Source organism: Elephantulus edwardii, unplaced genomic scaffold (assembly GCF_000299155.1).
Source record: "Elephantulus edwardii isolate Elephantulus edwardi_28Jun2011 unplaced genomic scaffold, EleEdw1.0 scaffold00021, whole genome shotgun sequence".
Lineage (NCBI taxonomy): Eukaryota > Metazoa > Chordata > Mammalia > Macroscelidea > Macroscelididae > Elephantulus > Elephantulus edwardii.
In genome coordinates, this window is record NW_006399771.1 from 14843989 (window position 1) to 14856768 (window position 12780).

General features: G+C 37.5%; 1 protein-coding gene across 1 annotated transcript in view; it reads left to right on the forward strand.

Annotated features, from left to right (window-relative positions):
* Positions 1-12780, forward strand: part of PAWR (PRKC, apoptosis, WT1, regulator) — a 145011-nt gene that overhangs the window by 87261 nt on the left and 44970 nt on the right. Inside the window, exon 2 of the mRNA XM_006882548.1 lies at positions 6497-6628. Coding sequence (XP_006882610.1) covers positions 6497-6628 — 132 coding nt within the window. The remainder of the gene's footprint in view (positions 1-6496; positions 6629-12780) is intronic.

Sequence of the window (12780 nt, forward strand, 5' to 3'; positions counted from 1 at the left end):
GTACTTGGAGGGGGACATCATGCTTGGTAGGGTTGAGGGACAGCGCAGGAGAGTAAGGCCCTCTATGAGGTGGATTGATTCAGTGATTGGGGTAATTGGGATGGGTGTGTTCATGTCAGAGGCAGTGCGATTGGCACAGGATAGAGCAGAGTTTAGGGCTGTTGTACATAGGGTTGCTATGAGTTGCAAGCGACTCGACGGCACATAACAGCAACTACAACTACTCCCCCTCTCCCAGCCCACCCCACAATACACCTTTTCTTCCAGATTATTCTCATACGTATAGTGCCTAATCATGCATTCTTCTCAGTTTATCTCACCTGTTCTAATGCAGTGTTCATTATTATCCACTTTCCCCTCATTTTCTCCCCAGCTCCCCCGTGTCTGTCCTATTTTATAACAGCAATATTTATTCTTTTGTGACTGAAATTTCAGTCAGCGTAATGTGCTCCAGGCTCTCCTATATTGTGTAATGTTTTACAAGTTCATTGTTTTTCAGTGTTGTATATTATTACGTTATGTGAATATAGTGCATTTTTTTCATTCCATTTGTTGATAGGCACTTGGATTTCTTCCATCTCATTGCTCTTGTGAATAATTCCCCTATAAACCTGGATGTGCATACATCTGTTTGAATCATAGCTTTGGTTTTATTAGAGGAGGTACCATTTTTAACATAAACTCGGTTTTTTTAATGTGATTTAATTTTCTGAGTTGGTTTTTTTGTTTTTTTTTTTTACTTTGAGCTTAATTCTAGGTAATAAAAAAGAAATTAATTTACATTTTGTTTTCTTTCTACTTTTCATGTCTCAAACTACAGTCTGAATAATTTTTATAAAACTTATTTTAGTTTTTTAAACATAGTAGTATAGTATTAGCAGTGATAATTTTTTTATTTCTCATTATTGTTTATAGAATTTTACTGAAACACACCTATTAAAATACAGCTTAGGAAAAGGCAAAGCACATGCCTACACTCTACTTGAGTGGTGCTCATTATTATTTTTAAAGATGCTATTTCATAAAGTTAGACTTTGCGTTTGGTTTTAATTTTGTATTTGAATTTCAAACAATTGTTTATCTGGTTCTCAGATAAACTTCTTGTTTTATATATATATGCATTTATCCAGAAATGAATTATGAAAGGAATTAATTTCCTTATTATTGTTATCTTATAAAATCAGTGTTTTCTATATTTCCTCCCTCTTCCCACCCCAAGAGAAATAAAAACCTGGAGAAAGAAATTAGAAAGGAAAAACATTTTTCTTCTCCCCACCCCCCCGGCACACATTCTTATCCCTGTACCCTAAAAGATAAACTTTGTTCTTGGGAAAATATTTGTCTTTGCAGAGGACAAGATAGAACATGTCTTTACTAGTGCAACAATGAATGAGTGGAAGCCCAAAATCTCTGTAAATGTTTATGAAAATTAATAAAATATAATTATAGAAAAAAAAAATAAAAAAAAAAAAGAACATGTCTTTACTTTGTTTCTTAATTCTTTTTTGCTTTCTTCCCATTCCTCCTCATTTCTACTAAATTGTTCTTCTAGTTGTATTTATCCCAGTTACATAAGATAGCTTAAGGAATTTGTAGGATACTTGGGGCCAAAAGAACTACACTGGCAGCTGGCAGAGCATTAGAGGGAAGTTCTGATTTATCAACTAATCCCTGTTTTAAGAACTGCTGGGGATGTAAGACACACTCAACACAGGAGTAGATACTCACTCTGTATGATGAATAGGGTCCCGGTCATTGAGTAATGGTGTTTCCGTGACAAAAGAGCATTCAGACTTTCCGCTTGAGGAGCCACTGTCCATTTTCCTGATTTGTTTCATCCATTCATTTATCACACGTTTATTGAGCTTTTTCTTTCTTAAATTGGGCTCCTTAAGGTTTACTAACGGAGTAAATGTAGCAAAAGTTAATAGAAAAAGACTATGATTATATGCCATCAAGTTATCTGTGGTTCATAGTGACCACAGAGCCCACACCATTCTCAAGATCTCCAACATGCTCAAGCCCATTTTAACATCTCTGGGTCAAATCTTCCTTGTTGAAAATCTCTTTCTGACCCTCCACCTTTCTAAGCATGATGTCTTTTTTCCAAGAACTTGCCCTTCCTCACAACATGTCTCAAAACATAAATATGACAATATAAGATCATTTGAAATCAGCTATAACAGTACACAGAGAACTGCCAGAAGTTCATGCTGAATTTAGAAGAGATCATGGCACCAAGAATATCACTGCTAATGTCAGCTGGATCTTAGCTGAAAGTAGAGAGTACCAGAAGATTGTCTCTTCTTTATTGACTATACAAAAGCATTTGACTCTGTGTATCATAACACGTTATGGCTGTCATTGAGAAGGATGAGAATCCCAGAACATTTACAGTGCTCACGAGAACCTGTACCTAGACCAAGAGGCTGTTTTTGCCAACAGAGCACAGAAACCCTACCTGGTTAAAATTAGGAAAGGAGTGTCAGATTTGTGTCTTTCATGCCTATTCATTTTGTATGCTGAGCAAATTATTTCAGAAGCTAAACTCTACAAAGAAGAATATGGCGTCATGATTAGAAAAACACTTCTCAGTAACCTTTGTTGTGCATATCACACAACCTCACTTGCTGAAAGAGCACAGGACTTGAAGCTTTGCTGTAGAACATCAAAGACTCAGCCTTCAATGTGGATTGAATGTTTACATCAAGAAAGCAAAAATTTTCACCACTGAACCTGTAGGCATCATGATGAATGAAGATTGAAACTGCCATGACTCATTCAGGCCATGCTCTTTTCAGTCACTTGTTATGCATCTGAAAGCTAGACAGTGAATAAGGATCACAGAAGAATTGATGCCTTTAAGCTATGATATTAGAGAAGAGTACTGACTATCTCATGGAATGTCAGACAACAAATATGTCTTAGAGAAGCTGCAGCCAGAGCTCTTCTTGGAAGCAAAGATGGTAAAGCTTCAGCTGACATACATTGGACATGGTAGCTCAGAGAGGCTATATATTATTTTTTGTTTTATTTAAATTTATTATTTCAGTAAAAGTTTAAAGACTTTGGATTTCCATTCATTGATTGTTGCACTTTTCTCCCCTCCCAGCCCTCCTCCCTAGTACACTACCCTCTTTGAAAAGTAAAAGAAAAATTCTTCATTGTTTTACAATCCCTCCCCCAGGTCCACTCTACCATGTAGCCTTCTCTCTAAACTCCTGTAATGACAAAAATACCTAATTACATAACCCTTTTAAATAGTTTTCTCCCTCATCTGATTCAATGCAGTATACATTATTGAACTTATATTTCTCAGTCTCTCTCCAACCCCAAGGTCAGTCCTGTTTTACAACAGTGGCACCATGCAGTATTTGTCCTTTGTCATCCAGTATTTGTGAATGAGATACTTCACTCAGCATAATGTCCTCCAGGGTCACCTGTTATTATATTGCACGAGTTTCTTGTGTTTCAGTGCAGCGTAGTATTCCATTGTGTGAATATACCACAGTGTCTCTATCCATTCGTTTGTTGATGGACACTTAGGTTTCCAACTCCTTGCTATTGTGAACAAAGCTGCGATAAACATGGGTGTGCGTATATCTGCTTGGATGTCAGTTATGGTCTCTTTGGGGGAGTCTTAGCTTATAGAGGGATATCTTGCCTAGGAAGGTGGAGGGCGTTGGTGAAATAGACCTTCAACCAAATGGATTTGCATAGTGACTGCAGCAGTGGGCAAAAATGTGTCAGAGATTGTGAGGATGGCACAGGTTGGGATAGGGTTCAGATCTGTTGAGTCATATTCAACTTGAGGGCACCTAACAACATTGCTGAAGATGGTCATTATCTCTTTGACATAGGAATTATAGCTCCAGGCTACTGACTTTGGAGTCTGTAGTGGAAGGTTTTTGAAGTCCAGGTTGCTGAAGAATGAGGGACAGTATTTTCAAAGAGTAGAAATAAGATAACTCTTTAGTCTTTTCAGATCATACTCCCTTACCTGTCAGCCCTTATGTTTTCTTAACTGGTTCACCCTTTATCTCAGTATTATTAATTACAGAATTAATTCCACTACTTAAAAGGCTTTTAAGAAAATGATTCTTTATATATATATATATTTCTTTCTTTCTTTCTTTCACTCTGATCTTTCAAATTAATTCCATTAGAAATTTTGTTAAAAGTTTATTCAAATGTTATTTGAATAAAATAATATTTTCCTTAGAATGTGATAACACACTATTGTTTTACAGTATAAGGAGTTGTTTTCCAGTTTAATGATAGGTTTTAATTTATAGCATTCAATAAAAATATTGACATTAATTTTTATAGCTTTAATTGGGTGTCCCCTCTCTCCCACTTTAATTTTTGTGGCTATTTTTAAAATTATGTTTTTAAACTGGTGTTGCTATTTGGGAAAACTATTTTTTGCATTATTGAAACAACTGTAACTCATCTAAAATTAAAAAATTACTGGTTTGCTTACAGAGTTCTTACAATTCTGTTTCACACTATTCCTCATTCATACTGTGTTTAATATAATCATTCTCATGGCATTATGTTTTATAAAATTAATCACCATTGGACTGTGCCTATGTTTTCACTTGGATCCTTCTCATTTCCTTCCTTCTACCCCCCCCAACTCTGCAACCCTGTGATTTTGCCCCCTTTCCACCCTCAGCCCTCTGCTCCTACCCCTTCCCCATTTGAGTTCCCATACATGTTTTACCAGTTATTCTTCTATTTTTACAATAACGGCCTTAGGTATTGTTTGTCCTTAGGAGAGTGAGTTAGTTCATTCAGCATAATGTTCTCTGTTCTCTCCAAAGTTTGGTAATATTTTTCAAAATCGTTGCTTCTCAGTGCTGCATAGTATTCCATTGTAACACAGTGTACCATAATTTTTCAGTCTTACTCAGTTGTAATTGGACATTTGGGCTGTTTCCATGTTTTTGTGATATTGACAAACTGTTTATTCTTTAAATGACAAACTCTTCCCATATTCTGATAAAAACTACCTAGTTAGGAAATTACCTTGTATGTATGTCTTGTTACCTGCTGCTGGGTGTGCTCCTGGTTCCTGATGATGCTCCTCATGTGCACTAGATGGGAGCTTTGTGATTCCTAGAGCTATTCATTGACTGATTTGAATAGATTGTCAGGCCTTTCTTTCGTTAGTCTGTCAGCCCAGTGCCTTAGCATCACACAAATCTCTGGCAGGTGGGTAATGTTGTGCTTTTGGGGCACATTGACTGTGAATCAAACCTGGATCTCCTGTATGAAAGACAAAAATTCCACCATTGAACCACCAGTACTTTTATTATGAACAAAAGTCCTCTACACTTGTGTGACTTTCATCCTTTGTCCAGGTTCATAGAGTTTCTGGAGGCAAGCTGTTTATGGAAGTGGATGCCACTCCTGCTTCCATTATACCTGCCCTCAGTATCCTCTTAGAGCTCTGGTGGCCTAGTAGCAAGAAGCTGCATTGCAATTCTAAAGGTCTGCGGTTCAAATCCCACTAGCTGCTATGTGGGAGAAGGATGACACTCTCCTCCCATGCAATTAACTTGCCAGAAAACCTGCCAGAAGGTCAGCTATGGGACATTTCCAACTCAACGGTACACAAGAACAATAATCTTCTCTTATGTTATTGCTGTGTACCATTGAGTCTGAATTGACCCATAGCTGACCCTCCAGTGTGTTTTCAGAGGCATGGGAAGAGATTGCACATCCTTCTCCTGTGGAGGAGCTAGTGGATTTGAACCACTTGCTTTCGGAATTACAACTTTCATCTCTATAATGTCTCTCTTTGGGGAACTCTGATGACCTAGTGGCAAGAAGCTGTGCTGCAATTCCAAAGGCTTGCAGTTTGAGGTCACCAGCTGGTCCACAAGAGAAGGATGGGCAGTTTTCTTTCGTATGGTTAACCGCCTTTTAAACCAGGTATGGGTTGGTTCTGACTCAATAGCACACAACAATACAAAAGCTCTTAATTCACCTTCAACAAAGTACCTTTTTAAAAAAAAGTGCACAGTCAGGCTCTGCCACACAGGGTTTCCAAAGACTGTAAATGTTTATAGACCAAACTGCTTCAGTTTTTTCAGTGGCAGGTAAATTTGAACTGCCAGCCTTTGCTACCAAACTAGTGCTTAATCCATTACAGCATCAGAGCTTCTTATTCTGTTAACTTGGTGAGTAAGTGAGGAGTTATACCCCTTTTATTAAAACCCTGGTGCTGGAAGTTAAATTTGAGAGAAAAGGTATTTCGGCAGTATTACAGTGTGGAGACACAAGTTTTAAAAGTAGATAGTTTAACTTCTTTGACTTTTTTTTTGGTGAATTGAAAATTATTTATAGAAATTCTACATATTGCCTGAAGGAGCACTTTTATGGTGTAAATTAGTTTTAATGCTCAAATAGTTTTTTTTATTGCTACCAGTTTTATCTTCCTTCTGTTAATATTTTATTAATTACATATGGAAATTATTCTCTCTTCCAGTGCCTAGATGAATATGAAGATGATGAAGCAGGGCAAAAAGAGCGGAAAGAAGAAGATGCAGTTACACAGCAGAACACACTGCAGAATGAAGCTATAAGCTCTCTAGATCCAGGCACTTCCTACCTGCTACAAGTGAGTATTTAAAAATTCCAGGAAGTCAGTAGACATTTTAATAATAATTTTTAAGGTATTCTTTACAATATTTTTTCCACTTTTTGCTAGAATTAGCCCACATTTAAGTATTTGTGGTGAATTTGCCACTACTCTTATTTTCATATATTTTTTTTAACTTCAGTGGTGTTTGATCCTCCTAATCAGTATTTTTTTATTATTAATTTTAATGAACATTTTCAGAGATTTTTGGGTTTCCATTCATTCATTGTTGCTCTATTTTCTCTACCCTCCCCCCCAGTTCATTCCTCTTTATTTTTCCCCCTTGAAAGTCTGTTTTAATTGTCGCATTGTCACAGTGCCTGTCAAAGCCAGTTTTGTGATTAATCTCCTTTGTCAGTATGTCCTTTGCCATTCCCTATCACTCCTCCCTGAGAGAGACTTCACCCTGATTCATAAGGAAAAGGGGATGGCATATTCTCTTAGCTACTTCTTGCTGAACAATATAATCTTTTAAGCTGAAGGCTAGAAATATTAACAATATGATAATTTCCAATCCAGAGATACATGTTCCAGTGCAGTTCCTATTTTCCATAAATGGTTTTGGTAAGAAGAATATTATAAATGTGAGCACAGTTCCACTATTCCTCCTCCATGCCACGATATAATGTTATTAGCATGAGCAGTTATAAATCCATTGCCATCCTTACTCTAACTTATTTTTTTTTCTTACTAGTTTTAATGAACATTTACAGAGATTTTGGGTTTTCATTCATTCATTGTTGCACCACTTTCTCCACCCTCCTCCCCAGTCCGTTCCTCCCCCCCCCATGTCTGTTTTTATTGTCCAATTGCCACAGTGCCCGCCAAAGCCAGTTCTGATCAATCTCCCTTGTCAGTGTGTCCCTTGCCATTCCCTATCTCTCCTCCCTGAGAGAGACTTCACCCTGATTCATAAGGAAAAGGGGATGGCGCATTCTCTTAGCTACTTCCTGCCGAAATGGGACCGCTGTGGATTTCAGGGTGAAGGTCTTCTCTCACTACTCTAAAGGGCCCCTTTGGCAGTGGGAAACAAATAGACTATTATGGAGATCGACCCTGGAATTTAGATGCACTGCCATCAACCGTGCCCTGCCGTACATGCTCATATCCTTGAAGATGTATCATGGAAGTGCTGCAGCCTTCAAACTGCAAAACAGCAAGATGTTCTTCCTTTATCTTGAGTTTCAGCTCATTTTTCCTTTGCATCTCAACGATTTCCTCTGGGGTGGCTAGTACAGGTGATGATTCTGCTACAGGTGGTGATTTACCAGAATTGCCTGAGTCAACCCGAGGGCAGGTCAGTAGTGATGCAGCTCTCGGCCGGGGCCGCAGCTCCCCGGCCCCGCCGGCTGTAGTGCATCTTTTTACCACTAAGCATAGTAGAGTTCCTCCAGCAATCGGGTGATGAGACTATCCACGTTCAGCTCCCCGTCCGCCATCTTGTCGGCACTCCCAGGGTCTTCTAGTTCACCTTTTTTCTGACGAGTCCACTCTCCGGACGATTCCCCCAAATGGACTCTTCATGCATCTCTCCATGTGTAAAGCAGCTTTTTGTGGTATGACTTTTCTCTTTCTCACTGTTTTCTTTATCACATTGTTCCTCTAACTTATTTATTTTTTAAATTTGTTATGAATGTCAGTAAAAATTTACAGAGGCTTTGGATTTCCATTCATTCATTGTTGCACATTTCTCCCCTCCCAAGGCATCCCCCCAGAACACTAACCTCTTGGAAAAGTCAAAGAAAAATTCTTTCATTGTTTTACAAACCCTCCCCCAGATCCACTCCACCATGTAGCCATCGCTCTAGACTCCTGTCATGACAGAAATACCTAATCACTTATCTCTTTTAAACAGTTTTCTCCCTCCTGTTTCAGTGCAGTATACATTATTGAACCCATCTTACTCAGTCTCTCCCCAACCCAAGGTCAGTCCTGTTTTACAACAGTGGCATCATGCAATATTTGTCCTTTTGTGACTTCACTCAGCATAATGTTCTCCAGAGTCAACCATTTTGAATAATATTGCATGAGTTCCTTGTTTTTCAATGCAGCATAGTATTCCGTTGTGTAAATATACCACAGCTTCTCTATCCATTCGTTTGTTGATGGGCTAATCAGTATTTTGTGACTGATTGGGCAAGTTTAATTAAGCTGTATCCACTGGTGTTTTTTTAAATAAACACTTTTTTATGATTTGAGCACAAGTTTGTAGAGCAATGTAGTGTACTATGTAACAATTAGTGTACATTTGATGATGCTGATTACAATTCCTACTTCCCATAAAGTGGTAGCACACATTGTACTTCCTCTAACCATATATTTTTTTTTGTTTTTATTCATCAGTCTTTCCTGCCTTCTGAATTTTGTTTTTGGGCAAATGCTGACCTTTGGATCTCATGTGGTTGATTGTCCTAAAGATTTTACACCTCCTGATGATAATTGTTCACTTTATAGACCTGTCTGTTTGGCTAAGTGTTCAGCCATGGGAGTAAGTTCAGTCCAAGTTTAAAGGGTGACTAAGAGCTGTTTACATGCATCCTCCTGCCCGTTTCCAAACACATTTCTTTTCAATAACTATAAATCCTTGAGGAATAAAACTTCACATGGTTTCTCTTTCCAGTGGTCTTTACAGGAAGAGTGCTTTGGATTTTATCGTGAACCATGGTACTGTTTTCCATGGATGTCAGGTACCTTTCCTCAGATTATCTTTCAGCCAGCTGTCATAGTATGGTTTTTTGTTTGTTTTTTGTTTTTTTTTTTTTTTATTTTTGCTTTATGTATACATGAACCCATCTTTTGTCTAAATGGAATTCATTTACATCTTGGGCATAAACTCTTTCAATCTTATAGCTGTGTGCTTCCTTAAATTCTGGAGATCCCGTTTGTAGACAGCAGAAATGAGCCTTGTATTATAGCCTTCTGCACATATTTGTGGTTTAGAAGTTCTGTTGCTAGGTCTCCTGATGTTCTAAGATAGTTGAAATATCACTTAAAAGCTTTTAAGATCTCAATGATTATTACTTATCAAATAGAATATAGAACGTTTTCTCTGTGAACTGTGTTCTGTCAGTTTACTTTGTGATTCCCTAAAGTTACAGTCTTTTAGCTTTCAGGTTCAGTGACCTGTTCCTCAAAGTGTTTGATCACGACTGTGAAGTTTACTTATCTTTACCTCCTTTATGCTCTACTATTACTATTTTAGGAAGTAGCATATGATCAAGAATCAATTGTAATAAACAAAAAAGTTCAAGCTGCTCTGAAGGAATTGGGCAGGGGGAGAGGGAAAACCCCTTTGGCTTTCTAACTGACTCCAGCATTTCAGGGAGCTCTGGTAACCTAGTGGCAAGAAACTTGTCTTCTTGAACTGCACTTTGAAATATTCTGTTTAGTTCTCTGTTTCAGCATTTTATCCCTTTGTTTTGGGTTTTCTACATCCTATGCAAGTTTCAGACTCTCTTCTAGCATTTTGGTCTTTTCATTTTTCCAGGCTTTGTAATGACTTTCTGCTTTCTTTATTGATTATGTCTTTGTCATTTCACAACTCATCCTGTTTTCAGTCATTAGTGTGTTAAGTGCATTGAATTTGTTTCTGTGATGCCTTTTAAATTTAGGTGAGATAGATTCAAGGCCATATTTTGATTGTTGTGGACTTGCTTTAATTTTCTTCACCTTCATTTTGAACTTGCAGCTGAGCAAGTGGTAATCTCTTCCATAATCAGGCACTGGTCTTGTTTTGATTACTGATAATTGAGCTTCTCCATTGATACTACACATACTGTCATTCAGATTCTTACGTAGTCCATCAGGAACGTCCATATGTATAATTGCCATTTATGATTTTTAACTACAATATATGCGATAAATATATCATTGTAAAGAATTCTATCATTTGATCTGTTGCCTCATTTCTGTTCTTTATAGTCAGTACTCTGCCTCTCGAGTTCCTGCATGGCAAACAGTAAAGGTGGTTTAAAATCCAGTCAGCAGCACCTTGAAGAAATGGCCCTATTTTAGTCTACTTTCAACCTTGAAAACTGTGGTTTTTCTGCTCTGCTCAGTGTCACCTGGAGTGGTTTAGTTTGATATTCTGCCTCCACATCACCATTACTTACTTTGATACTCAACTGTCTATTACTTTTTAAACTTTTCCCCCTATATTTTTGTCATAATATGGTATTATAGAGTGATACTTTGCTGCTCCAGTTTTGGAAGTATGTTGTAGAGTCATACTTTGCTGCCTTAGTTTTAGAAGTAGCCAGCCATTTCTGATTTCTGGAGCCATTTCTTTTACTGGAAAATAATATCTTGAAACAAAAATCTGAAACCCAGGTATGTTTGTTGTTAGAGGGTTGCTGCTCCCACGCCTTTTCTGTATTCTCTCCCTACCCCTCAAGACTGTGTTGAGTCAGTTCTGACTCAGAGCTAATTAGTATATTTGAATAACTTCAGTATTGTTTATGCTGTATAGGTCTTATATTTGTCTGATCTTTTTTCACCTGAGCTTTTGTATTTGTTTATACTTTACAAGTTCTGCTCTGCCACTGCACCTGTAAAGACAATCTTCATGGTATTTCCTTACTGAGCATTCTAAGCTTGAATGAAGCAGAATGGTTCACTTAAACTAACACAAAAGAGTTTGTGCTTTGGCCAGAATTCTTCAACTCTACATAGATTTTTTTTCATCCTCCCTTAGTAATATAAACCTCCTCATTGTAAGAAAGATTATTTCAGGAAAAGTATATTTGAAATTAGTTGTATAACAGTTTTTGGGGCTATTGGAAAACCTAGTAACATAATCTTTTAACCTTTTTATTCAATCTGCTACTCTTTTTCTCTTCAGTAGTGCATTTAAACCATTCATAGTCAGTGTGATTATTGAGAGACAAGGTTTTATTGCTGTAATTTTGTTGATTTCTTTTTGGTATTGTTGCTAATTACTTTGGTTCATCCTGCTTTCTGTGGCACCTCTGTAAGAAGGGCATCTCTCAGTGTTTCCTGCAATCCTGGTCTTGTTTTCACAAACTCCCTTAGATTGTGTTTTTTTGGGGGGCATATCTTGATCTCTTTCATATTTGATGGACAATTTTGTTGGGTACGGTATTCTTGGTTGACAGTTGTGTTGAGTGTTCGGTATATATCATTCCACTGTCTTCTTGCTCACATGGTTTCTGCTGAGAAATCAGCATTAGTCTTATCTACTCTCCCTTACAGGTTACTCTTTGTTTTTTCCTCCCTGCTTTCAGAATTCTCTCCTTACCTTTGGTTCTGGCAAATTTGACTATGATATGCCTTGGTGTTTTTCTTTTGGGGTCAGTTCTATGTGGTATTTGCTCAGCTTCTTGAATATATATTCTCTCGTTCTTCATTATTATACCTGGGAAGTTTTCTTCTAGTAATTCTTCCACAACTTTTTCAGTGCATTTACTTTTTTTCTGTTTGGGGATTCTTATTATGCACATGTAACTTCTCTTGATGGTGTTGTCCCACATTTTTCTTATGTTTTCTTTTTTCCTTCCTTCCTTTTTGATTGTGTTTTTTGTTCTAGCAGATCACTGGTGACAATTCTATCTTCTATTTCACTGGTTCTGTGTTCTATCTCTTCAATTCTATTTATGTGTCCCTCCATCATGTTGACAGCATCTGAAACATTGGACCTCATATTTTGGATCATGGTTTCTTGTTTTTCTAGCACCTCTAAGGCCTCATTTGTTTTAGATTTTTTTTTTAAGCTCCTCTTGGTTTTTGCTTGCAGTATCCTGTAATTCTTCAAGTTTAACTTTCACCTAATGAAAATATTCAATTATTGTCCTTTTAAATTCTGTGTTAGAAAGTCCCATCAGACTTTCTGGCTTCAGGAAATCCATTGATACTGTATCAGTTTGGGGGGGGGGCTTGTTTAGAGTGTGTGGTAGCCTTTTTTTTAAATTAAATTTTAATGAACATTTACAGAGATTTTGGGTTTCCGTTCATTCATTGTTGCACTATTTTCTCTACCCTCCAGTTCGTTCTTCCCCCCCCCCGAAAGTCTGTTTTAATTGTCCCATTGCCACAGTGCTTGTCAAAGCCAGTTCTGATTAATCTCCTTTGTCAGTGTGTCCTTTGCCATTCCCTATCACTCCTCCCTGAGAGAG